At 37.2% G+C, this 27502-nt stretch overlaps 2 protein-coding genes and 1 pseudogene across 24 annotated transcripts in view; 1 reads left to right on the forward strand and 2 right to left on the reverse strand.

Moving 5' to 3' along the window:
• LOC309641915 (cytochrome c oxidase assembly factor 8 pseudogene) overlaps positions 1-27502 on the reverse strand; it is a 1056438-nt pseudogene that overhangs the window by 1003742 nt on the left and 25194 nt on the right. The gene's annotated exons all lie outside the window — the stretch shown is intronic.
• Positions 1-27502, reverse strand: part of PPHLN1 (periphilin 1) — a 250861-nt gene that overhangs the window by 162833 nt on the left and 60526 nt on the right. For 2 of the 20 annotated variants that reach the window (XM_082422634.1, XM_082422648.1), the window contains exons 1-2: positions 11660-11720; positions 10758-11036 (exon numbers count right to left, since the gene is read on the reverse strand). The exons of 7 other annotated variants lie outside the window; for them this stretch is intronic. In XM_082422634.1, coding sequence (XP_082278760.1) covers positions 10758-10797 — 40 coding nt within the window. In that variant the 5' untranslated portion in view covers positions 10798-11036; positions 11660-11720. Of the gene's footprint in view, positions 1-2056; positions 2100-3688; positions 3727-10757; positions 11037-11197; positions 11332-11659; positions 11790-27502 lie in introns of those variants that run through there. 11 more of the 20 variants (XM_082422637.1, XM_082422633.1, XM_082422638.1 and 8 more) reach the window with 9 other exon arrangements.
• Positions 11825-26728, forward strand: ZCRB1 (zinc finger CCHC-type and RNA binding motif containing 1). 3 transcript variants are annotated; one of them, XM_082422654.1, is made up of 8 exons: positions 11825-11965; positions 13009-13094; positions 16132-16160; positions 21852-21963; positions 22295-22402; positions 25030-25142; positions 25240-25315; positions 26126-26728. In XM_082422654.1, exons 2-8 carry the CDS (start codon positions 13011-13013, stop codon positions 26255-26257), a joined length of 654 nt encoding a protein of 217 aa, XP_082278780.1. In that variant the 5' UTR covers positions 11825-11965; positions 13009-13010; the 3' UTR covers positions 26258-26728. The 3 variants fall into 3 exon arrangements, with proteins under 3 accessions (XP_082278780.1, XP_082278781.1, XP_082278782.1); XM_082422655.1 differs by lacking the exon at positions 16132-16160; XM_082422656.1 differs by lacking the exon at positions 13009-13094 and having other exon boundaries at positions 11829-11965.

A 27502-nucleotide genomic window follows, 5' to 3' on the forward strand; every position in this document is an offset into this window, starting at 1 on the left:
CAGGTAAACAAGGCAAATAAGACAGAAGACGAGAATAGGGTACAGGAAATAGCCCAAAGGTCATTTACAGGAAATGGTGATACAGTAATTGAGGGGTTGGCAAATGTTTTTTTAACGGACCAGGCAAATATTTTGGCCCTGCAGATCACAAGTCTCTGTCACAACTACTCAATTCTGGTAGTATAAATGACAACAGTCATAGGCAATATATATAAATGTATGGGTGTGGCCGTGTTCCAAAAAACATTTTATTTACAAAACCAGGCAGGTGGCCCACAGGGAACAGCTTGACAAGCCCTGGAGTAGATGACAAATGGTTAACAGGGCAGAACTGGGGGAGGGTGAAGTAATCATGGAGCAGGTTAGAACTGTGAACCATCCTGATGCGTAGAAGGATGATCATGAGCGAGAAGTGAAAATGGAACAGGTACCAAGTTATGGCCTTTTAGTACATAGAAAATAAGGCAACAAGTCCACATACACAGTCCACAGATCAGTGAAGATGAAAAATATTTCAGAGAAGCCATATATCAAGAGATTTTTGGTGGTTCTTTCTGATGTACTACTAAGGGGGAAGAAAAAGAAATAGACACTCCATTTTGGCAGCACAGAGCTGTAATAGTTTAGGTTAGTTTAGGCTAAGGAAAAAACAAAGACTGGAAGATGAGAGCAATACTTTTTTAACACTATCATAGTAAAATCAATCTTAATTTTCTCTGTACAAACAAACCTATAATACTTTCTAATACAATCAGACCAAATAAAATGAACTAACTAACCAAAGATGCCTAGCGAAATGTTAATTTAAGTTACAAATTAGCTTTTAACATTATGCATAAATCAACCTGAATTCTAACTCTACAATCAGACATCATTAACAGTGTTATTTCAAAGTAACCAGTCTTTTAGGTAGAAGAACTGATGGAAGCTTAAAAGGAAAAGAAATAGTCAACATGGAAAAGAAATAGTCAACATTGCTTCTCCTCACCTACCTTTACTGAATCCAGGTTTCAGTCTAAAGAATGAGTTAGGTTTTATACTACTTAAGATACAATACACAGAAATAGTAACAGCAACAAACTGAAATCAAATCACAGGAAAAAATCAACAACCCAAAAGAAAAATAGACATATGATATGAAGACAGTTTACAAAAAAGGAAACACAATGGCTCAGTCTTTTGAAAAGATGCCCACCTTTCTTCAAAATAAAGAAGATGAAAACTAAAACTATAATGGAGTACCCAAAGCTCTGAAGAAAGCAAACTGTTTTGATGAGAGTAAGGAAAGCAACACTCATAATTAATGGAGGAAGTATAATTGGGAACAGACTGGGAACAATTTGACAATATCTATTGAAAATGTTAAATGCACATATGCTTTGACCTGGCAATTCCACTTCTACATATACTTGTACATTTGCATGGCAAAGACTGAAAGCAACCTAAAATGTCCTTCAGGAGGGTACAGGTTAAATACAGTGTTGTACATTCATATAAAGGAATTCTATGCAAACCATTTCAAAGAAAATAATCCCATATATAACAATATAGAAAGATTGCCAAGATACACTGCTAAGTAAAAAAGAGCAAAGGGCAGTCTAACATGTAGAGTATGCTGACACTTTGGAAGTAAAAAGGCAAGATATGAATACATATATGCTTTTGCACAGACCACTTCTGGGAGTATAAGCAAGAGAACATAACCATGCCTGCCTCTGGGAAAAATGGGGTGGCTGGAGTATAGGAAGGTAAGTATTTTCAGCGCATGTTTTATACATCTTATTATTTATTATAAAAATAAGAAACTGTTTTTAAAGGTCCTGAAAATCATTCAATAAGTATAACGTGTCAGTTGATGGCAAAAATTATGACTATAAATTAATGAACTAAAGGAGAACATAAGGAAAAGTAAGATTTTGTAATTAATGTGAAACAAAAATAAACTACAAGAGTTCTAAAGAAATCCTGTATAGTTTCTTAACTAGATACAGCAATAAAATACTGAAATCTACTGGCTGCCCACAAAGAATGTATGAATAATTACTATACCACTTACTTGAGTCTTTTCAGGAATCAAATTTAAAGTTTTCAACAATCTCCTGGAGGTCGGGGGGAAAATACAGACATAAGGATTTGTGTCTGTATGTATGAATGGAGAAAAATAACTAAACCTTCATTATTTGTATAAATAAAACTCTCAAAATAAAAAATTATGCGCCTTAATAAGCAAGACTCCCTTCAAACACACCTTTGAAAATAGAAGATATTATTTTGACCACCAGAGGCCACTCAAGTTTCGTAAGAACAACAAAATTACATCAAGAAGACTTCTAGTCCTAACTTTGCCAGTTGAGAGCTGGACAGGGCATAACTGTTATCCTTTCTCTGAAAGGATTGCACTAGATGTTTAAGTCATTTTTACCTAGAATATTAAAAACACTAGCTTTAAAATACCTCACATATTGAAAGAAAATCTGGCATCCTCAGCCTGGAAAACCCTACAGTTTTATTTTGGCAATAAATGGTCCCATGTTCAAAAGTAATCCCAATATCAAGCCAGTAATCATTGACTCATCAAAGAACACCAAACTTATTAGGTATAAGTTTGATGGAGAACTTTTAATGACTTTCTCTGAAAATATACAAAGTACACTGAGCAGGCTTAGGTAAAATTAAAAAAAACAAAAAGGGCATGTACGATTAACGATGGAAATTCCAAATATTTCAAATATTCTTACGTTTAAAAATAAAAGTGACTCTAAATCTACTCAAGCCTGTAGCCCTACCTACCACTTTACATGAAATTCAAAGGATAGAGGAGTGGGTCTACTAGAAAGACTAGGCTCACCTAATTGCTTTACAGAAATTTTGAGAAGTGCCTCACTAGCTGAGTGCAGAAATAAGACTGTATTTATAGTCTTAAATTTATAGGTCACTCCTGATCTAGTTGCCTTTTTCTGCTTGGCAGTTTGGAAGACAAATAACAAAAATTTTATTGCAATTACCTCACAGTATTTCTACTTTAATTAATAAATCCACAGCTTACAGAAGCTAAAAAAAAAAAAGCAGCAAACAAAGTAAAAGTATTTAATTTTGATGAAAACCTAGCAATTGGAAACAAAGCAGCTAGAACAAGGCAAAAAACAGAAACATAACATACAGAAAGTCAAAATAGCACTGTCTAGAATATACATCATCAAGAGACAAGAGACCAATTAAATTCATTTGTGGAAGAGCTAAATGTAAGCAAATGAATCAGAGTTAAAATCCAGAGACAGAGAAAAAACCTAAATAAAAGCAAATTTATCTGATGGGGAGTCATTGTTTAATAGGTATGTTGTTTCAGTTTGGGAAGATGAAAAGCACTGGGTGGTGGTGATGGTTGCACAACAATGTGAATGTAAATACTTAACACCACTGAATTGTATGCTTAAATGGTTAAAAAGGAAAATTTTATGTATATTTTACAATTAAAAAAAATTTTAACGTGAATTTATCTGGCACCAAACTCCCAGCTGACTTTGCTGAATGTAACAATCACTTCTGTAAGGCATCAATCTGTATTTTGAACTTAATTTCTACTAGAAACAGAGAGCATCCACAAAACAGCAAGATATTACACTACTGTTACCAAAATTTCAATTCCTATAGTTAATCCTATGACAACTTTGCATATTTGACTTCATACCTGATGATGCCCCAGTGGAGTATTCACCTTACCCGGAGCTACAGAAATCACAGTTTCAAGCAAAAATGTTTAGTAAATAAGGTAAATTTTCTTTACCTTAAAAAGTTGACAATTTTTAAAGATCTTAATTTAAAATTTCAATTACTGTTAAGTATAGGAATAATTTTATAAAAGGAAGTTAGTTTCCTTTACAAATAACAAATAAATTGCTTACATGTCTATATTACAATGATTAAATAGAAACATTAGGCTACAAAGTAATCTCATAATCAATTATTTCATTTTTTAAGTTATCTCTTACTAGTGAGTATACTGAAATATTAATATCTTTACAGAATCTGCAGGTATTCAGTTTTTAAATGTACTCCTACCATACCTATTGCTTTTACAAAACAGCAATATCAGAATATAATGCTTTATTGTTATCTAAATTACTGCGTATTTTCAGAATAAGAACATAAAAATAGAACACAATGTAATGGTGAAATTAAATAGAGCTTAGTGTAGCAAAATAATTAGCACCTACTAGTAGAAAACACCGCAAAAAATCAAACACCACTGGTGAGGCCCATGCCAAATTATTAAACTTCTTTTATCTTTAAGAAACCTACACTACCAAGGGGGAAGGGGGGTGTGGGATGAATTGGGAGATTGGGATTGACATATATACACTACTGATACTATGTATTAAATAGATAACTAATGGGAATCTACTGTATAGCACAGGGAACTCTATTCAATGCTCTGTGGTGCTTCCTTCCTAAATGGGAAGGAAATCCAAAAAAGAGGGGATGTATGTATACGTATAGCTGATTCACTTTGCTGTATAGTAGAACCTAACACAGCATTGTAAAGCAAGTATACTCCAATAAAAATTAATTTTAAAAAAAGAAGCCTATATAATTGGGGAAGGCAGTAGTATAAATAGACGATTCCATATGCAACCCTGTACTGTTAGTAGAACAAAACAGAAGACACAGTTTGATGATTACATACAAAAGAAAGAACACTGGGCTGTAAAGAAGATTGGCTTTAAGCCAGATCTTTAATTAAAACAACAGAAAAGGGAAAAGGTATTAGAGCAGGAGGATATAACGAAGGTACTATAGGATAATAAGGGAAGAATATGCTAATATCACCTTGAATTCAAAGAATCTTTTTAGTAACTTTCAAAGGATTTTAAAATAACTGATGAGTACAGCAACCTTCTGATTAGCGGCACATGTTTATGACATTATCCAGATTTAGGCTATTGACCCGTTATGCAACTGAAGCCAGTCAGCTAAATTTAAACCAAGGTGGGGCTTCCCTGGTGACGCAGTGGTTGAGAATCTGCCTGCCAATGCAGGGGACACGGCTTCGAGCCCTGGTCTGGGAAGATCCCACATGCCGCGGAGCAACTAGGCCCGTGAGTCACAACTACTGAGCCTGCGCGTCTGGAGCCTGTGCTCCGCAACAAGAGAGGCCGCGATAGTGAGAGGCCCGCGCACCGCGATGAAGAGTGGCCCCCACTTGCCGCAACTAGAGAAAGCCCTCGCACAGAAACAAAGACCCAACACAACAATAAATAAATAAACAAACAAACAAACAAACTAAGGTGCTCTGACTCCCAGTGAAGTGATCATGTTACTTACCCTGTCATCACTTCACTAATCTCCCATTAGGGGAGTATCAGAAGTACTCCAGTAAAGTTCTCTGATCCAACACCGTATGAAAACTGAATACAACTGAAAAACGGAAGGATCCTCTACATGACAATTAAGCAGAGAAGAGAATTAGAATTCAGTGTGGGGAATGTAGGCTTCATTTAGAAGTTTGCTAATAACTGGTCATAGATTATAAAAATCTCATTCTCTTATGCCATATTCAATAGAGTACGTTTAATATACCATCATGGTATATTTACGTCCAGGAAGAAATAAGCTTTCTTAGAGCATTCCATTGAGCTACCCAACCACTGTCATGTTAGCTTCAACTGAGGGCAAAGATGACAGGGAGGACTTGAAGTCTCGGTAAGAGTAGCCTGGAAATTGAGAAACCGGAAAGTCACAGGCAATATCCTTCTGTAAAACTATTCACGCTTTGAATCCACAGGCAAGGCAACAGAGAAAGATCTGTTTTTCATTTTATCTATAAGGTTATAGTAGCAGCTTAGACTACACAGAAACTCTGCACATTGCTCTAGCCAGCTTCCAGTATTAAATACACTCAGGATAAATAGCTTTCCCTCCTTCCCAAATGCATTCCTTTCACTCTTTATATTCATTCAGTAACTTTTTTTTTTTAATTTTTACTTTATTTTTATTTATTTATTTATTTATTTATTTATGGCTGTGTTGGGTCTTCGTTTCTGTGCGAGAGCCTTCTCTAGTTGTGGCAAGCGGGGGCCACTCTTCATTGCGGTGCGCGGGCCTCTCACTATCGCGGCCTCTCTTGTTGCGGAGCACAGGCTCCAGACGCGCAGGCTCAGTAATTGTGGCTCACGGGCCCAGTTGCTCCGCGGCATGTGGGATCTTCCCAGACCAGGGCTCGAACCCGTGTCCCCTGCATTGGCAGGCAGATTCTCAACCACTGCGCCACCAGGGAAGCCCTCAGTAACTATTTTGATAGCAAACCATGGTTAGGAATTAGGTCACATTTGACCTCATGCTTTAGATGAGCCATAGGCCTTCGCACTGGCAATTCCCCACCCAGGATGCTTGTCTCCAAGTATCTGCATGGTTAACCTTTCAATGTCACCTCCAATGTCTTCTTAAAGTTATTTTTCTACCAGATCCCCCTAATCTTGCTGTTTTTTTTCACAGCACTAATCATCTAAGATACTATATAACTTTGATGTATATTATTGGTCCCTTGCTACTAGGAATGTGAACTATATGAAAGCAGGGATCTCTCTACATTGTTCACTGATTAATATTAAGCACCTAGAATAGTTTGCACAATGTATGTGCTCAGTATTCATGGAGTAAATCTATTAAAGCTGGTAACATGCCCCCTCTGGATAAATGATTCCCACGTCTCCACTTCCTTTCAAGAGGGTATCTCACAGCACCTCCAACTTCATATGCCAGAACAACTCTTCACACTTCTCAGAAAACTGCTTTATCTCCTGTCTTCCTCATTTTGGTCAATGACACTATATCAGATACCCAAAGGCCCAAATCAGAAACCTGAGTCACACAAGACCCAAAACTTTTCATATCTAAGTAACTAAATCCAGTTTTATCTACCACCTCAATATATAAGGCACATGTATCTCCACTTCCCTAACCCAGCTACCACTGTCTTTGTTCATATGCTCTTAATCTAGCCATTGGACTCCCTAACAGTAAAACACTGGTCTCCTTGCTTCTGATGTCACCTCTTCCACTCAGCAAACTGTAGCCAGAGTGTTCATTCTGATAAGACACCTTATTTTAAAATCTCTCAGTTATTCCCCATATCCTAAAGAATGAAGTCTCAGCCTAAACTTGAAAAAGCTTATTTATGACCTTGCTCCTACCATTCCAGCTTCACCTCCTACCAATTCCCCAACAGCCTCCAGAACCTCCAGACATAACAAACTACATCTTGTTCTGCAAGTGTGCCACTATTTCTCACCACCATATCATGGCATGCTTTTCTCCTGCCTAGAATATCTTTCTTCTACTTATTTGCCTTCACCCTCTACTCTTCCTTCAGGGTTCAGCTCAAATGTAAACTTTTCTTATATTCTCCAGAAAGAATAAAGTGTTCCTCCTTTGGGCCCCTTAAAGCGCCCTGCTATACTAGTGCTATGTAACATTATATTCAATTTACTTTCCTTCCTCTCCTCCCTCCCAAACTAAACACCACTGCAAAGGCAATGAATGTGTACCTTTCTTACTCCTGTTGCTTAGCACAGTAAAGGTACTTATTAAATATTGATCAAATAAATATATTATTCATATGACCACTACGTGAGCCATTCTGAAGAACCTAAATATTAATTTGTACCTTTTGGTTACTCAGAAAACTTCCAATGATTACTATTAGATTATGGCTCCTATCACACTTCTCATGACACTAATGCCACTTCATTTTTGAGCAGAAGGTACCAATGAGAATCCTTTAGCTCTAGCACCTAAAGCAATGATTCTCAACCCTGTCTGCATATTAGAATCATCTAAAGAGCTTTAAAAAAAATACTAATACCTAGGTCTTGTCCTCTGAAATCCCTATACAGTTGCCTGGGACATTTTTTTTAAATCTTAAACTTATCTTAGGATGAGATCCATTGATGTTAAAGCAAGGTAAACGTATTCCTGATATCCTAAATTAAAACAAGAAGTTTTTAAGTGTTGACTTGAACCTAAAAATTACATAATACTACTTCTACTTGAAAATGTTTAAAATTCCAGACATCTAAAACAAAAATGAATTTTAGAATATAAAGTCTGTGAAGAAAAAAAAATAACATTGGATGTCAATTAAAATGGTCAAAATAAAGAATCCACAGGAATTAATCATTGTTCAGTGCCCAGGGAGAGATAAATGCAGGCAATGATACTTAAAAAAAAGCCAAGAAAATTTAATCTTGAGAGAGTGCTTAAATGTGGATGAACAACAGTCAATGGTAGAATCCAAGAAAACAGAAAGGAATTGGGGAAGATAAAACGTCCATGAGAAAGATACAAACGACCAGGGCAGAAGATTGGCATTGCAAAGGAGTGGGAAATGAGCCTGCATAGGTATTCAACAAGCTTTCATTTCCTCCCCTGAAGGAGATATTATCCCTCCCATTCCAGAAAAAAAAACACAGAGGCTCTGAAAATCTCAAATCTCAGAGGCATACAGAGCCTGGAATCAGACTCAGGCCTGTATGACTTTAAAAACCAAGCCCTTTCCACCATATCACCTTGCTTCACAAAGCAAACAGGCAAGGACAGAGAAAACAAAATTCAAGGGCATTAAATGGCACAACAAAGCAAAAAAAACAGGGACTTGCCTGGTGGCGCAGTGGTTAAGATCCGCCTGCCAATGCAGGGGACACGGGTTTGAGCCCTGGTCCGGGAAGATCCCACATGCCGCGGAGCAACTAAGCCCGTGTGCCACAACTACTGAGCTTGCGTGCTGCAACTACTGAAACCCGTGTGCCTAAAGCCCATGCTCTGCAACAAGAGGAGCCACCACAATGAGAAGCCCACGCACCACAATGAAGAGTAGCCCCCGCTCACTGCAACTAGAGAAAGCCCGCGCAACAACAGACCCAACGCAGCCAAAAATAAATAAAATAAATAAATTTTAAAAAAATAAAGATACATGCCAACTAAATACTTAAAAAAGAAAAATGAGAAAAACTAGAGGAGGAGCTCCCTGTAGGCTTTTAAACCTAGAAATAAGGTGAGGGGGGAAAATGTCATTCCAAATGACATTAACCTGGCAGTATACACGAAGGACTGAAGGTGAAGAGGCTAGAGGAAAGGAGATCGCTGATTGCTTCATAACGAACAATAGAACTTAGTACTGTTAAAGTACTGCATTCTTTAGTAGTTTCACAAGTTACTTGAATTTTCACTGCTTTAAGGAAACTTCTTTTATGTAAGTATTAAATACTTAGTAGTAGATTCTTGATTGTTCATCATAAGTGATCAAGTAATGGAAATTACTCAAATAGGCAAAGTTTGTGTGTAATATTTTCAAATCTAAATCTTATTTCACATCTGGATGGAGTTTACAGTCTTTAGTGGTCAGCCTCCTTCCTGTCTTTTACCCTCCATTTCACCCTTAAAAAGGGATACTCAATTAACTTTGCTAATATGTCATTCATATCTGAAGTTTCCCTGATCAAGAACCCAAATAGTTTCTTATTAATTAACTGTAACAAATCCAAACATCTCTGCCCTTTACATGCCCCCTTCTACCATCTCACCTAAACTTCTGTTCTCTTGGAAAGGATCATTCATGCCTTCCTCCGCACTGTGTCACAAAGTAACAAACACTACCCTGGAGCTGTCTTATTTCCCAAACCGGAATACCTCTTTCCGTTCTCTCACTCAACTTCCAAACATCCATAGAGGCCCAGTTCAAAATCTATTATTCTCCAGAAAGCACATTTCTGAACCCTACAACACTTACAAAAGATGCCATAACAATGACTGCGAAGCCACGTGTGACTTATGTTTGGCCCAGGTTTCTTTTTTTTTTAATAAAACTTTAGTCCATTGACCACACTTAAACACTGGAAGATAACCCTTTAAGAAACTATATTTCCAACTTTCCTTGAAAAAACTGGACACTCTGGCAACGCTGGGATCACACAGTCACACAGCCACAATCAGCTGTAGCTGAGTAGCAGCTGACGTCTTTTGAAAGATTTTTACATTTTAAAGTCAGGAGATGACATCAACCGCCTGACTTCTGAGGCTGTATCTGCAGCAACTGCAATGATTCAAGAAATACCTGACTGCCTATTAGGCACTGGAGTCACAAAAGTAAACAAGACAAATACAGTCCCTCCCCAAAAGCCTAGCTTAGTAGCAAAGACAAAGAGATAAGCAATCAGGATACATCCTATAAGTGCTACTAAAAGGGAAGTAGAGGGCACTTAGCACACAGCAAGGGTACCTAATTCTGTCTATGGGACGTCAGGGAACACCCCTCAGAGAAATTGACTAAACTGAGATCTTTAGCAGGTATAGGAATTATCCAGAAAAAGGTATGGTAGGGATCAGGAAAATCAAAGAACTTTTGCAAAGACGCTGACTGAAGAAAAAAGCATTAAGAAAGTGAAATCAGTTCCATATGGCTAGAGCCATGACTCACCCACAAACGCAGGTGTCAAGAGAAAGGGCTCAATTGAAAGGGCTGGAGGGAAAAAACAAGTGTTAGTTAGGGTCAGGAGACGTAAGAAAATTTCCATAAAGAGGCTGAGTAAGTAAAAGTTTGTTAAGCAAGGAAGAAAGGTTTCAGAGAGCACAGTTGTTGTGTTGAGGGGTGAAATGTGGAAGAAAAGTAGGGAGAAGCAGTGAAAGCCTAAATCAAGGCAGAGGGAGCGAGCACAAAGCAGCACGGGGATGGGGGTGTAGCATAGAAGACCAAAGGGGCTTACATCTTGGACGGTAACCAAGGATAACAGGGATGTGAAGCATGGCAGTTTTGGCTGGCCCCAAGTTTGCCAAGAGAATTAGTCCCAGCGGTCCCCTGGTGGACGCGGAGGCATTCGGGCCTCTCAAAATTCTGCTGCGCCCTGGCTGGATTGCACTTCCGTCTCTCTAGAAGACATCGGCTTCAGTCTGGATGGACTGTGCAGGCTCCAGGAGAGGCTCTGAGTTCCAGGCTGCTGGCACGCAGGCTCCCAGGGAGTGGTTAGAGGCCTGGTCTGTGTGTGCTGGTGGGTAGAAGTTAAGTATAAACTACCTTGCATTATTTTCTGGTTTTTCTGTCGGAATGACGGGCCTGTTTACAGCCACTTGGGGAAAGAGCAGTGTGTGCCCATTATAGATTTACAGGAAGAAAAAAGGTGCCAAGAAAGTTAACATTTGTCCATACCAATACTCAGGATGAGTCATTCTGTGAATCCGAGTCTCCCCAGGTTGACCTTGTCTCCCCAACGAGACTGAGATATCCTCCAGAAAAAGGCCGCTTTACACTTTTTTGTAGCTCCCGAAGTGCCTATAACCGAACTGGGTACGTCGAACACATTCAGTAAATTTACCGACTTACTAACTGACCTCGGCTCATTGAGGTCACCTAGTTCAGTCCTCTTTTTGCATATTACGATGCTAAAGAAAAGCGAACCTGTATCACAGACTCAACACTTTCCTTTATTCCAAACTCCGCTGCGTCTCTCCACCCTCAACCGCGGGAGCAGAATCGTTGCACGATTCAAATGCAGCGGGAGACTCCAGGTTCCGCCGCGGAAAGGCCCGCCCGCCCGCGCCCTCCCCTCTCCCCGGTGTAGCAGCCCATGCCCATCCCCGTCCACCTCTCGGAAAGGTAAAATGCGCTCACCGACTCTGGGCCGCCGGGAGACCCCGTAAACGTAGTCGTCCACTCGCCGCCGCGCTCCCAGGGAGGCACTTCCGGCGCGCGCAAAGACGTCAGCAAAAGCGCCCGCCCCTAGACCCGCCTCCGGGGCTTGGGTCAAAGGAGATCCTGGAAGAGGCACTGCTGCTAACTTCTTGTCGCCGGCTCCTGACCCCTCCCAGGACCCGTGATGCCAAGGCAGCTGCAAGGGGCGACGAACAGTCGGGGTTGAGCCCCGAGTGAGCTGAGGGCTCGCGCTCTTCTAGTCTCCCGGGCCTGCCCCACCTGAAGGTAAACGCCTACCCAGCTGCGGCCTTTCTCCCTGCGGGCTCCTCCCCAGACCCAGCTGCCGGAAACATTTGCCCCTCTCTCCCGCCACCCTTTTTATTCCAGGACCTTTACTTTTGCCTGCCCTCGCCATTCTCACCAGAACGGCTAACGTGTGAAGAGTTTCAGTTGGAAGCTTTTAAAAAGCGACCTGTCGATAAAGTTGTCCCCCAAAAGATCCCAAGCATCAAGCGGTTTTCCCATTACATCGCGAACTGGCACGCCTTAGAATCAGTATTTTGATATTTGTGATCGTAAATACACACCACACACACTTTTTAAATCGAAAATTTGAACTTGGTTGAGTCTGATATCATTTTCAGAGATAATTTGCTGACTTTGCTATATACGGTATGAAAATGAATTACAGATTATATTTGTAAACTGAAAAGTACATATACAGGTCAATACCCTTCAGGGTACTGAAAACTATTACAATAATGAAATGTATCATTTCATAATTTAGCAATAATATGCAAAATTAGAGATTTGAAAGAACTTTTTTTACATCGTCAAAATGTGAGGCTGAAATTTCCTCTTAGCACCGCTCCAGAGAAAAATATTAAGACAACCAAAAAGTTACCCAGCCAAATTAGTGAAAATCAACAGCTAAGGTTCTTTCTGAGCTCCCAGGCTCTTTCTCTCGTGGGTAGGCAAGGTATTAGGCATATCTGAAAGCACTTTCTTGCTCTCAGCCTGAGGGGAGGTTAAGAGTAGCTTCAGAGTTTTTCCTTCATCTGTTTGAAACTCACCTCTCCACTCACGCCATATTCCATCACTGAAAGGGGTTAGTGTAAAGAATCTACTTGAAAGGAGGACCAGAAAACTCCTTTAAGTGGTGTCTGGAGAAAAGGAATTCCTTAATTCACCCAGCTGGAGTCAATGTTTCCTGAGTATTACTAAGAAGGAAAGTATATAAATTTGTCACTTGTCTATAGTATTGGTTTTACTTGGAATGAAGAATACCTGGTTTAGATTGCTTCTGGGTTGGTTTGTTTGTTTTTTAGAAATGAGTGGTGGATTGGCCCCAAGTAAAAGCACAGTGTATGTATCCAACCTGCCCTTTTCCCTGACCAACAATGACTTATACCGGGTAAGTTTTTGTATTAGTATTGTTATCTACTGAATTCTCTGTTTGAGATACAAATGTAGCTTCAGCAAACAGTTCTCTTAGGCAAAATTCATGATAAATACATTACAATGCACTTAAATCATTAATATCAAAGACCTCTATGGCAAACATAAGTAAGTGAAAAAAATTAGACACTTGTAATTTCCAAAGAGAATTCCCAGTGCTTTATAGAGGATAACAAGTTTTTTATAAACACAGAAGACACTACTAGCATAATGATGCTGATTTTTCCTGCTTGCTTACTTGGCTTTTGAAACTGAGAGTGGGGTGGAGGTTTTGGAGGAAGGGCTGATGGAAGCAAAACAGATCCCTTTCCTAATCCTCCAATTCTGAAAGTATATCTTAATTTATATACGTGGCAAAAACTTAACAGTTTAATAAAGTTTGTTTTCAATTCAGGATGGGGGTGATTGGAGGAGAAAAAAATCCCTGCCAACATCTTCTTTCACCTTGTTGCCTTACAGAGAACAAAATTTCCTTCTGTGCCTGTCCTGCAGATGGGTGGTTGAGAGGGACTGGTAGGAATGACATGAGTCCTATCTACAAGTGTGCCCTCTTTTCTCTGCTACTTTGGGTAGATGTTAAGTACAGTAGAGAGATGCTGCATAGGTGATACATAGTACTCGATTAATTAATTAAGATAGCTTGAGTCTCCAAGAACAGAGAAGAAAACAAACTTTAGTGTCCTTCCTTGTATCAAAATAGAGACATCTCTTTTTATTGAACACTTACTATATGCCAAGGAACACTTACAAGTACTAGGTACACATCAGTGAACAAAAAGATGAAACTCCCTTTTGGCACTCACAATGTAGCGAGATAGAGAAACAATTTGAAATATAAAAAATTCAGATGATGTTATTTGTTAGATACTAAGTTAATGCTAAGGTGTTAGGTGCTAAGGAGAAAAAATAAAGCAGGAAAGGAGGGTTATTAAATGTTAGGTTGGGGGTGAAATTTTACTTTAGGAAGGTGACTTTCGATTAAGACATGAAGGAAGTAAGAGGCAGCGATGCAGCTGTCTGGGGGGACAAGCATTTCAGGCAGACAGAGTAAATAAAGTGGAGAGAAGAGGAGGGGCAGGCAGAGGTAAGCCCATTCAGGGGTGCCTTATAGGGCTTGCACAGATAACGGTAAGGACTCTGAGTGAAATGAGAAGCCATTAGAAATGTTATGTAGAAAACTGTCTTTCATACAGATGGCCAATAGGCACATGAAAAGTTGCTAAACATAGCTAATTATTAGAGAAATGCAAATCAGAACTACAATGAGGTACCACCTCACACTGGTCAGAATGACCATCGTTAAAAAGTCCACAAACAATAAATGCTGGAGAGGGTGTGGAGAAACGGGAACCCTCCTACGTTGTTGGTGGGAATGTAAATTGGTGCAGCCACTACGGAAAACAATATGGAGGTTCCTCAAAAAACTAAAAATAGAGTTGCCATATGATCCTGCAATCCCACTGCTGGGCATATGTCCAGAAAAAACTATAATTTGAAATGATACATGCACCTCTATGTTCATAGCAGCACTATTCACAATAGCCAAGACATGGGAACAACCTATATGTCTGTCAACAGATGAATGGATAAAGAAGATGTGAGATAGATAGATATACATACACACACACACACACACAATGGAATACTACTCAGCCATAGAAAAGAATGAAATAATGCCATCTGCAGCAACATGGATGGACCCAGAGATTATCATACTAAGTGAAGTAAGTGAGAAAGAGAGACAAATACCGTATGATATCACTTATATGTGGAATCTAAAATATGACACAAATGAACTTATCTACAAAATAGAAACAGACTCACAGCCATAGAAAACAGACTTGTGGTTGCCAAGGGGGAGGAGTGGTAGGGAAGGGATGGATTGGGAGTTTGGGATTAGCAGATGCAAACTATTATATACAGAATGGATAAACAACATGGTCCTACTGTATAGCACAGGGAACTGTATTCAATATTCTGTAATAAACCATAATGAAAAAAATATGAAAAAGAGTATGTGTGTGTATATATATATATATATATATATACATGTATATGTGTGTATATATACATATACACTTTGCTGTACACCAGAAACTAACACAACATTGTAAATCAACTATACTTCAATAAAGTAAATTTTTTTAAAAAAAGAAAATGAAAGGCAAACCACACACACAAAAAAGAGAAAACTGTCTTTTTGGTCTTCAGAATTCAGTATTACTAACACTGCAATCCAGTTATACTATGTTCCATGGTTACACAACTTATAGAACTCAAGCATTTATTATTACTGATTACATACATTAATGTATTCTGAAGGACTTTTGTACGAAGCATTATATAATAAGTAGGACCGGCTGAAACAGTAGAAGTAGATGAGATTGCTTAGAGTGAAGATGTAGATGTAAAAGGGAAGAAAGGGCCAACTGTAAAGTACCACCAACATATTAGGGTGGGCAGATGGAGACTGATGGGAATGGATTTTTCATTATAGAAGCTTTTTTGTTTTATAAACAGTCTACGTAAGGATTTGTCTTCTGACATAGTGATTGCTTGATGGGGTTGGGGGTAGGCCAGGAACAGTGATATTCCACAACATTGATAGTTGAAGCACAAGATTTCTCTGGCGCTATGGTGGGGTTGATAGTTGTCATGGATATACCACAGGAACACTCAGCTGTGCAATGTGTGTGGCTTCAATCTACCACATATGAAGAGTGTTTTTTTTTTCTTCTGTCAGAAATTTAGGAACTAAGGCAAATACCTGTGACACCAGTAGTCAAAAAAAGAGTATTACGCTAGTCACTAAAAAAATATATCTTCTAGGGCTTGCCTTATAGACCAGAGGCTAAAAATTTTCATAAACTACAACAAACAATGTGGTCAGTATATACAGCCTGAAAGTTTAATGTTTTCTTATGATTTTAAATTAAATTGCAAATTATTATGTGGAAATAATTATTGCAAATAATTATTATTATTTGTTTCAGATATTTTCCAAGTATGGCAAAGTTGTAAAGTAAGTATATCAGATTTTGAAACTTCATTTAAAAGTCTATCGGAATTTACTTCTCCATTATTTTCTTAATGGAAGTAGATTTACTATTTTTTATAAAACAGATATTTGATATAAAAAAGAAATAAAAATACTACTGTTAACATTTTATGTATATTTCAGTAATTTTTTAATATACATAAATATCTATAGACAAGTTTTAAAAGACAATTCTATACATGCAATTTTGCTGTCTTTTTTTTAACTTGACATATCGTAAATATCTTTCCATGTACTATATAGATACATCCTTGTATGTAATGATTTCATGGTATTCCTTTATATGGCCTAATTTATTTAAATAATATAATTTTGTACCATATTACTAAGAACTAAAACTGATCCTGTTATCCAATATAAGACATAAGTTAAAGGCTCTGATTAAATATATATTTTAGGTACTAGGAGGTGTGTTATCAAGTATACTATAAATGGATTATTATTTGTCAAACAAATAGAATATAAAAACAAACACAGTTGACTCTTGAACAATGCAGGGTTAATGAGAGTGTAAAGTAAAAGCAAGATAGTGTTATTCTATCTTACAACTAATAATATGTTCTGGTATAAATTTAAAGTCATATTTAAAATCCCAAGAATTTAGAGCATATTTATCTTGCCTAGTTGTTTTTCTTTTAGCTTTGACAAATGGATGTTAAACAGTTGAGGTTCATCTGCATCCTGAGGTTAACTTCTTTTAAACTTACTTCTCTATTAAAAAATCATCAAAAATGCTACTAGGTCTTCAGAATTTCAAACAGTGATCATTATCAATCAGAACACTAATAATGATGATATGTAACAATGAACCCATAAATACGCTATGCATTGTTCTAATATCTTTACATAAATTATCTCATTAAAGTCTCACAACTACCTTTTAAGGTAGCTACTGTTATTATCCTGATATTATAAATGACAAAACTGAAGCACACAGTAAACCTAAAATCATATTGCTGGTTAGCAGTGGAGCCAAGGTTTGAATCCAATAGTTTGATTCCAGCCTATTCCTTTAACCTTTACCTTTTCTTGATTTTTCCCTGTCAGAATCGCTGAATGAATTTCCGTACAAATACATAATTATAAGCCATGAGAATGCTATGAAGTTAGACACAGAGTTATAAGCACCTATAAACAGGGAAGACCTGATCTAGGCTAGAGAGTCAGGGTAGATTTACCTAAGTCATTATCCTTTGAGTTGAAACCTAGAGGCTGAGTAAGAGTTAAGTAGGTTAAAAGAATGGGAGGAACATTTCAGGTAGAGGGACTTGCTTGTGCAAAGGCCCTGTGGCAAGAGAAAATAAAGCAAGATCAAGAAACAGAAAGAAGGCCAGTGTGGCTTGAGATGAGTGAGCAAGAGGGAGAAAGCACAAGACAGGTCCAGAGATGGAAGCAGGTTCCTCTAAGGACACCAAGAATCCATTAAATAATTTTAAGTGAGGGAGTGACATGATCTGAATTTTTAGAAGCTTATTCCATCCAGCTTCAGTGTAGAGATTGGATTGGAGGGGAACAAGAGCAGATGCAGGGAGACCAGTCAAAAGATATAACAATAGCCCAGGGGAGAAATTTGGACTAAGATTATACAGGTGGAGAGGTAAAGACTGGTCAGATTTGAGAGATCATTAGGCAGGAAAATGGGTAATACTTAGTGATATATTTACTTTGTATGTAAGGGTTGGGTGAGCGAGAAGGAGGTGTTATGGATGACACCCAGGTTTCCCAGAATAGTGTCTGCTTCACTTCATGTGCTTAAATGAGTACATCATCTACCTTATATCAGGAAATGGTACCACCATCTAGCCTTTTTGCCATGCTAGAGACATGGGAATCATCCTAGGTTTGTCCTTTTAAATCCTTGATGAAATTATTTTTCTGTTACCGTAAAAGGTACCTCTATCAAAGTAATGTATTTTAATTGGTTTATAGGTCTTTCTCCACCTCTAGACTGTAAGCCTTTTCCTGGGGATAAAAACCTGTCCTATTGCCAGTGCTTAGTACCTGTGCTTGAGGCTAATGGAAAGACTGAATGGCCACATGAACAAACAAATGGATGCACGCTTTTGAGAAACTGCTTTCCCATTTGTATCTGTCTTTTTGTTTTAACATATTGAGGTAGGATTAATAGGGGTTACAGAAACAATCTTAAAGAAGATTTTTATATCAAAATAGGTGAGATGAAAGGAACATTTTATAGATAAAGCTTAGAGAGGTGCCTGGCAAATAATAGAGTAAAAATTCCATCACATGTATCCAAACGTAAAGATTTGTTATTACTGCAAAAATAAATTTTTTGAATAGGGGAGGTGAGGCCTTGTTTATACAGAGATTTCAGTAGAGACAAGCAGAAAAGAAAGGAGAAGAAATTATTTCCAGTTAAGAACTGATACATTCTGAACCCTGAAGAAGGAGTGAAATTTTAATGGGCAAAACATTGAGATTTGAAAGCGGATAGAAGCCATATGAACAGAGGCACCAGTTTAGGGGAAGTTCAGGCCATGCTCCATGAACGCTGAGTGCCTTCTTGTGGCTAGACCTCATAGTTTGCAAGTGAGGAGCAGTGAAAGATGAGGGAAATGGGAGCCATAATCATGAAGGATATTGATTGCTGGACCAAAGAATAGGCAACTTGAAGAACAAAGATTTTTGAGCAAAGGAATAAGTGATTTTATTTACTCCTCAAGTAGAAGACTTTTCCACTAGCAGATGAGCGTAAATTAGCATCAAGGGAACCAGTAAGAATAGATTATGGAAACAGTAGTGCCACTGTGGACAAGAAAAAAAGCAGTGGGAATGGTAAAGAGAGGACAGATGAAAGAGATCATTAGCTGAGTATGACTTAGAAAGCTAACACTTCCAAATAGTACTTTCAAAAAAATGATTTATGACTTTAACTGACCATCACAAACATTATGAAATTTTTAAAAAGTTAAAGTAACTATATTACTTTATACTCCTTTCAAAATTGGTTAAAAACTTTCCTGTTTATGCTAACTGGTGTGGCTTTGAAGAAAACCAGCCTAAACTTGAGCTGCATCAAGTGCTTGACTTCTCTTCCTTCCTTCTAAGCCCAATGAATAAACAGATGCAACCTTTTGAGAAAGTAAACCATTTTTGTTGCCCATTTTTCCCTAAATTATTGTAACATATATTTTTTAATGAAATAAGACATCACTTCTCTTAATATAGTGGCATCTTTTTACCAATTTCATTCCAATGACTCTATAGGTACCTAATCCCAAATCCAAATAAAATAAATTTCAATATGTGAAATGTAATACTAAATCAAATTTCTGTTTATTTATTCATTCATGTTCTCTTGTCTGTTTTCCTGTTAATTCAGTTTTTAGAAAATTATTAAGCTTTGTCTTAGAGCTTTGTCTCTTTTTTTGCTATTTGGAAATAATTTCAAATTTATAAGTTACAAAAATAGTACAAAGAACATCAAAATATCCCTTGCCCAGATTCTTCGCTTATTAACATTTTATCCCCATTTACTTTATCATTTGCACTCTCTCCCCAATGTGTGTGCATGTATGGGGGGCTGTGTGTGTGTGTATGTGTGTATATATATATATATACACACATACACACACACACCCCTATATGAGTATGTCTATATATATCTATGTGTATACATACACACACACAATTTGTTTTTGTGAGTCATTTGAGGCTGTTATAAACATCATCACCCTTTACTCCTAAATACTTCAGTGTGTATTTCCTAAAAATACAAGAGGGTTATATGTTATATAACCACAGTACAGTTACCAAACTCATAAATTTATCCTGATACAGTACTTTTGTTGAATCAGTCATCCACGTTCCAGTTTTGTCAGTTGACCCAATAATGTCCCACATAGAATTTTTTGCCTCTAGTACAGAATCCAGTCTAGAGTTAGGTGTTATTTTAACTGTCCTATCTTTTCAGCCTCCTTTAATCTGGAACATTTATAAATAATATAGCTCTAACCCATCTTTTTTTCGCCTCATTTTGTGTTTTCCTGATGTTGCCTCATGATTATATGGTGGTTATGTATTCTTGGCTGGTATACTCTCTGGGTGATGTGTTCTGAGGGTGTCACATCTGGATTCATACAGCATGCATCTGTCCCTCATTAGTGATATTAATTTTGATCACCCAGTCAAGATGTTAACCAACTTCTCCACTGTATAATTACTTTTTTTCCCTTTGCAGCTAAGAAGCAGTCAGTGGGAGACACTCTTAAGACAATGCAAACATCCTATTCCACATAAAAATTTCATTTTAGACATAGCATTTGTTGATAATTCTTGCCTGATGCAGTACCATGATTGTTGCAAATGGTGATTTTCCAACTCTAGCACTCCGTATACATTCACCAGTCATGCCTTGGCATTCAGCAGCTCTCCGTTCTCCCCCTTTCATTTATTATCAGTATGGACTTATGAATTCCTTTTTTATGTGGTTTATAATTCATTCCTGTATTTAGTTATTTTGGTACTCAGACTGTCCTAGATTTGGCCAATGGGTGCTCCCTCCAGCTGGCTTCTGTGTTCTTGTGCCATGCCCCATCATTACTTTTTTTTTCAAGTACTCCCTTTCTTTTTTTTTTCTTAATTAATTTATTTATTTATTTTTGGCTGAGTTGGGTCTTTGTTGTTGCACGTGGGCTTTCTCTAGTTGCGGCGAGCATGGGCTACTCTTCTTTGCAGTACGCAGGCTTCTCATTGCGGTGGCTTCTCTTGTTGTGGAGCACGGGCTCTAGGCGTGCGGGCCTCAGTAGTTGAGGCTCATGGGCTGTAGAGCGCAGGCTCAGTAGTTATGGCGCACGGGCTTAGCCGCTCCGCAGCATGTGGGATCCTCCCGGACCAGGGCTCAAACCCGTGTTCCCTGAATCGGCAGGCGGATTCCCAACCACTGCGCCACCAGGGAAGCCCCAGTACTTCCTTTCTGGCATAACAAGATGTTCCAAGTTCATCTTGTACATACCCTATCCCAGCCTTGGAGTCAGCCATTTCTCCAAAGAGCCCTGTTGAATATTTTCTTAAACTGTATTTAATGACATATGATGAGCGAGGACCACAGGACTAGGCATGGGTAAAGCATCAGGAGAAAGAACAGGCTCTGTGCTCTTATGACCATCCCTACCACTTACGTACCTTGGGTAGTATGGCTAAGAAGCACAGAAATGGAGATTCTTTAAAAGAATATTAAGATTATAGTTATGTTCTAACACCTAGAGAAAAATAATTTGAGTAAATCACTTTACTTTTTGGGTAGAAGAGAACATCTCAGTTTTGTTTTGTTTTTTTTTTTCCTGCAGAGTGAGGGAGTCAGTAGAGAAGAGAAATTATGCTTACTCCTCAAGATTCCATTGTCTCTAATCTCTTCATCCTTCAACCTCTGATTAATGTTAGATTTATCAGATACTCCTAATCATAGCTGTGTTCACTTGTGTGAAATCAGTATCACACTTTCCCATTTCCATTCTTCTTGATATCCCATGACTTTGAAGAGTTAGCTATTTGTCAAATATATTAATTTCCTTGCTTATTCTATAAATGTTTTATTAACCCTTTTTGACCACTTGAGTTTTTCAAGTATTTATTCATATATTTTGTTTATTGCTGCCTCATTATTTTTAACTGGCTATTTGTTTATGCTTTAAGGGTTACTATAATGAAAGATAAAGATACCAGGAAGAGTAAAGGGGTTGCATTTATTTTATTTTTGGATAAAGACTCTGCACAGAACTGTACCAGGGCAATAAACAACAAACAGGTAAGCCATTCATTCCCAACAAGGTTTTTAACCAAAAGCCTTTGTGCTTATCCAGGCTAAAAATGTGGGGATGAGGGGATGGTCACGTCCTGAGGGTATTTAACTTACAGAAAAGAGGTCAAAACTGTACTGGGTTCCCAAAACACTGGTATAATATAAGGAATAAAAGTCTATTCTACAGGAAAGAATTTGTCATACCTAAGTGGGCAATTGCTAAAATAATCTAAAAAATAAAATGGAATTGAAGGTTTGAGGAAATGGGATCCAATAACTGTAGTTTTAGGTTTCAGTGAAATACATCCTTCTGCGTTTGCATTTTTCTCTGTTCTAGTTATTCGGTAGAGTGATAAAAGCAAGCATTGCTATTGACAATGGAAGAGCAGCTGAGTTCATCCGAAGACGAAACTACTTTGATAAATCTAAGTGTTATGAATGTGGGGTGAGTATACCTAAAACAGTATAATTTTCCATAGTTTACTTGAAGTATTTTTCACATCAGTGTTTTATTTGTGTTCTCCAAGACTTCTGGATGGCTAAAATCGGGTTATGAAAGTTTTACTTTGGGACTCTAGACTCATGTAAGTAAACTCAATTGAAATGTTGTATGTAAAGTTAACCTGAGTTGGGTAATATAGGGTGGTATTTTCTCCAGTTTCCAAACCTTTGAAAGTTGTTAGATTAAAAAGTTTAAGACTAATTACTTACATTATTGTCTGAAAGATTTTAGTGACCCATAAATTTTTGTGTTTCTATAACATTTTGCCAATGATTAAGTATCACAGGTCAGTAAAAACATTATGATATGACCCATCCTCTATGGGATATTGTTTTGAAAAGTCTTCCCTCCTGTTAGTACTGCTGATAGTTCAGGAGCTGAACTATACCCAGATTTTCTTATCTAGTTCTCATCATCTGTTGTTATCCATTTAAACTTTGGGTGATTAGGAGAGATGTATAGCCACAACACAACTTTGCCCAAGGCCCATGGTTGTATCAAGAGAATTTCAGTCTGGGTCTGTTGCTGCCTATTTCTAAACTGTCTTTATATATACTAAAAAGCAGGATCCAGAGGTTAATGGGGAGCTTTCTACTGAAGAGAAGATTACTGAGAGACATTGTCCTGGCTACATGATCATATGGAAAAATAGAAGGAAATGTGTCGTGGTCCTTTCCCCAGTGCCACTCACTCCCCCTCAAAAATATATACATATACAGACAGATGGGTGGGTGAATAGATAGATGGATGGATGGATGGAAAGAGAGAGCAAGCAAGGCACTGGGTACATTCTCAATTTTTATGATTCTGACACCTAAGTTAATGTTTCAAAACCTGTGTTCCAGAGTCCATCATAAAAAAGAAAAAAAAGAAAGGAAAGGAGGGTGGAGTTGTTATGGTCAGATAGATAAGTATATATCCACATATTCACAGTAAATATTAAATTATCCGAGAACTCCTGGATGAATCTGTTAATCTGTCTTTTTGGTTTGTGGATCCATAGATTTGTCATATTATACTTAGTACATTATAATATTTCTTAAAACTACCCCCACAAAAATCTGTTTACGTTTATTTTAGCCTGATTTTTCCCAAAGCTATTTCACTATTAAACCCCTGCCCCCGTTTTTTTTTTTTTTGTATGGGATATGTTAACAGTTTTTGGTATACCATTATTCCAGAAACAGTTTGAAAAATGGTTCTCTGAGTACATCCTCTCAGCAGTTCATTAACAATAACACCTCTTGGGTTCAGCCATGTCCCCAGGTATACAAAGTACACAGTCTATTTGATGCTTTGTAAAATATACTTGAAATGCATGATTATTTTTCTCTTCTGTTGTTCTCATCCCGGCTCAGCCTCTGCGCACACCCTCATTCTCACATATTACTTCTAAAGGTATTTTGGTAAGCCGATACACAGATTCATTGTCTCGTTTTACAACTCAAACCATGTTATGGCTCATTATAATGTTATGGCTAGTCCAGCACTGTCAAATACAAACATATGCAAGCCACAGATTTAATTATAAATGTTCTAATAGCCACATTAAAAAAAATAAAGAGGGTCAAAACTTAATATATTTTAATTCAAAATATTTTCATTTGAATTATGTAATTAAAATTTTTTTTAATTATAATATTTTACATTCTTTTTTCATACTGTCTTCACAGTCCAGTATGTATCAGTTCAGACACATTCTCAGTAACCACGAGAGAATTATAGCTAGTGGCTACCATAAGTGGACAGTGCAGGTATAATCTAGATATGAAAGAAGCAAAATGAAATTAATTGATAGGAAAAGTGAGGAAGACTTTAAATTTTCCATTTGTTTTTAAAAGAAAATGTTCAGCAACATCTTGGAAGTTAGGGATAGTTTTGTCCCCATTTTATCATAATAACTTAAAATTTTTACAACTAAGGTAGATGGTCCATTTAAATTTTGAATTATTTTATATCCTGAATCTTCAGATTTAAAATGTTTGAAGGAAGAAAACTTCTTTTTACTCTTAGTGAAACGACTAAAATACTTCCTTATTGGGAGTTATGATATAATCTCTTCCTTCTAAATATTAAAGTAATGGGTTTTAATTTCTTTGTGTATATTCCCTGTGTGACAATATTCTTTTTTTTTTTAATTAATTAATTTATTTATTTATTTTTGGCTGTGTTGGGTCTTTGTTGCTGTGCGCGGGCTTTCTCTAGTTGCGGCGAGCGGGGGCTACTCTTCATTGTGGTGCGCGGGCATCTCATTGCGGTGGCTTCTCTTGTTGGCGGAGCATGGGCTCTAGGCACACGGGCTTCAGTAGTTGTGGCTCGCAGGCTCAGTAGTTGTGGCGCACGGGCTTAGTTGCTCTGCAGCATGTGGGATCTTCCCGGACCAGGGCTCAAACCCGTGTCCCCTGCATTGGCAGGCGGATTCTTAACCACTGTGCCACCAGGGAAGACCCTGTGTGACAGTATTCTTTCTTAAGTTCTAAAACATTTTAGTCTTAAGGAACCACCAAGTTTTCTGTTAATAACACAACAAATGTAATATTTCTCCTTTCCTTTTTAATGGGAAACAAAAGGAAAGTGGACACTTAAGTTATGCCTGTCCTAAAAATATGCTTGGAGAACGTGAACCACCAAAGAAGAAAGAGAAAAAGAAAAAAAAGAAAATTCCTGAACCAGAAGAAGAAATGTATGTATATCCACTCTTAGCAAATACATCATTGTGTAGCTTCTGTCTTTTTCCTGTTGATTAAGTGCATGCTGATTTTTTTTTTTTAATAATTTAGTGAAGAAGTAGAAGAAAGTGACGATGAAGGGGAAGATCCTGCTCTTGACAGCCTCAGTCAGGCCATAGCTTTCCAGGTACTGAACAGTTCTCTTCTAAGGCACCACGCCATAGCTGCCTGGAGTTCATAGTTTTATATTCCTTGCTTACTTTACTACTCATCTCCTGATGGCAACCTCTGTCTTCCCCTTTGCCCCTAAACTTTAGGAGATAGGCTCTTTCTTTAAGGTCTTTAGAACAGTGTGGTGGAAAAGTGCCTATCGGTTCTTTCTAGATTTTAAGGGCCCCACAACACTGTTACTGTCTTAATCTGTTTTCATTATAGAATTGAACAGAACTATTTGATTCAAGTGAATTTAGCCCAATGGAAAAGATTTTATTAAATCGAAGATACTGTTTTAAAAGAAGCTTCATTTTAAAACAAAACCAAAAACATATTTTTGACCGTTAAGGGTCCTAATACAAGTATACGAAACATTTTTTGAAGAAGGGTGTATAACTTCCTGATTTTATATAACCACTTGTTTTAATGTAGTTGATAAATTGTAAATGCATACATCAATTTATTTTTTCCTTTTAGTTAACTAATGTCGTATTTTATGTAACATTCCCACATCCAACAGGGATGACAAGTAGGCTTCATTTCATATGCCTGTTAATTAGTAGAACTTGTCTAAAATAATTTTGCTTAAAATGGTAAGACTGGGACAAAACTTGGGGGCAGGGGAAATGGCATCTTAATGGAGTAGAACTGTCTGCACGTCTAGGAGGGTAGAGAGTGCTGGCACTTGTGATGTATGTTTTGCCATGTTTTGAATTACTGGACTATAAGTAATATTAAACAGATTCCTGATTTTGTTTTGTTTGTTTTCTGAACCACATTACAGCAAGCCAAAATTGAAGAAGAACAAAAAAAATGGAAACCCAGTTCAGGGGGTCCCTCAACATCAGATGATTCAAGACGCCCAAGGATAAAGAAAAGCACATATTTCAGTGATGAGGAGGAACTTAGTGATTAAAATTATATATATTATGTCAATATCATTAAAAAAAAATTTTAAATCTTGGAGTACCAAGTTCCATTGGGACTAAAGATTACTTTTAGAATTTGACCATAAGAACACTTAGTATCAAATAGTTTTTTTACTTTAAAATAGTTCATAGGAAATTGAAAAGTAATTTTAAAGTATCATGTTTATCTTGCATCAAGATTTGCTAATAATCATTAATCTTGAAAACAGTTCATTTGAATATAAAAGAAAACTTAATACTATCATAATAATGCTATTGTCATCCCAAGAAAAAAGGTAGATAAGTAAAAAGATTTGTTTGAGAAGTTCATTATAAAAGTTTATTCATGATTGGCTTATTTGAGGACTTTTGAAATAAATTTCATCTTTAAAACAAAAACCTCTTAAAGACTGAAAAGGTTGAATGATTTATTGTTATTAATGTTAATAAAAATTTCTCAAGAGAATTTTATTTTTAAATGTAGGTGTTTTTGTCATCTTATTTCTTTTAGCTTTATCCCAATCTGGATATATTGTAATTACCCATAAAATTTAAAGTAAAGTAGCTCTCAACGGCTTGTAACCAAAGAGCAGTAATTTGTCCTTTGGCACAAAGTTCCATTCCCCAAAAACAGCCAGCTTCTATATTTGTGTCTTTTCACATGTACATACATCTTGCTAAATAAAATGCATATATTTCTGCCACTTAATCCATAAAAGGATGAAGGAAGACTTTTCAATCTCCTGTACTCCCCTCTGCCCTCCTTCACCTTCCCAACATGGCTATGTTAAAATTTTTGGTTAAATCCATATTTTATTGTTTTTATTTTAGGACCATTGAAATACTGTACACTTCAGAGCTAATGAGTGTGCTATGATTACATTTTTCCTAGAGTTAATAATTGCCTTATTTTTTTTCATGTATTATATTTCTTTGTATTTATGACTGAAGCTTCCCATACCTTTTGCAGATGGTTATATGGGAATGGGATTATGGAGCCTTTAATTTTCTACTTTCTCTATTTCTGTACTATTGAATGCTTTTTAAAAGAACATCTATTTATTAGTTTCTTAATTACTAAAAGCAATAAAAATATTTCCACTTTGAAAACTATAAAGGCAATGAAAGTGTTAACCCTTCACCAGCAAAATATCTTCTAGATCTCAGGAGACCAGACAAAAAGATTGAATGCTGGACTCTATTTTCTGTTTCACCCATTAATTCATCAAATTTAAAGCAAACAAAAAAATTGG

Source organism: Balaenoptera physalus (assembly GCF_965194825.1).
Source record: "Balaenoptera physalus genome assembly, chromosome: 13".
Taxonomy (NCBI): Eukaryota; Metazoa; Chordata; class Mammalia; order Artiodactyla; family Balaenopteridae; genus Balaenoptera; species Balaenoptera physalus.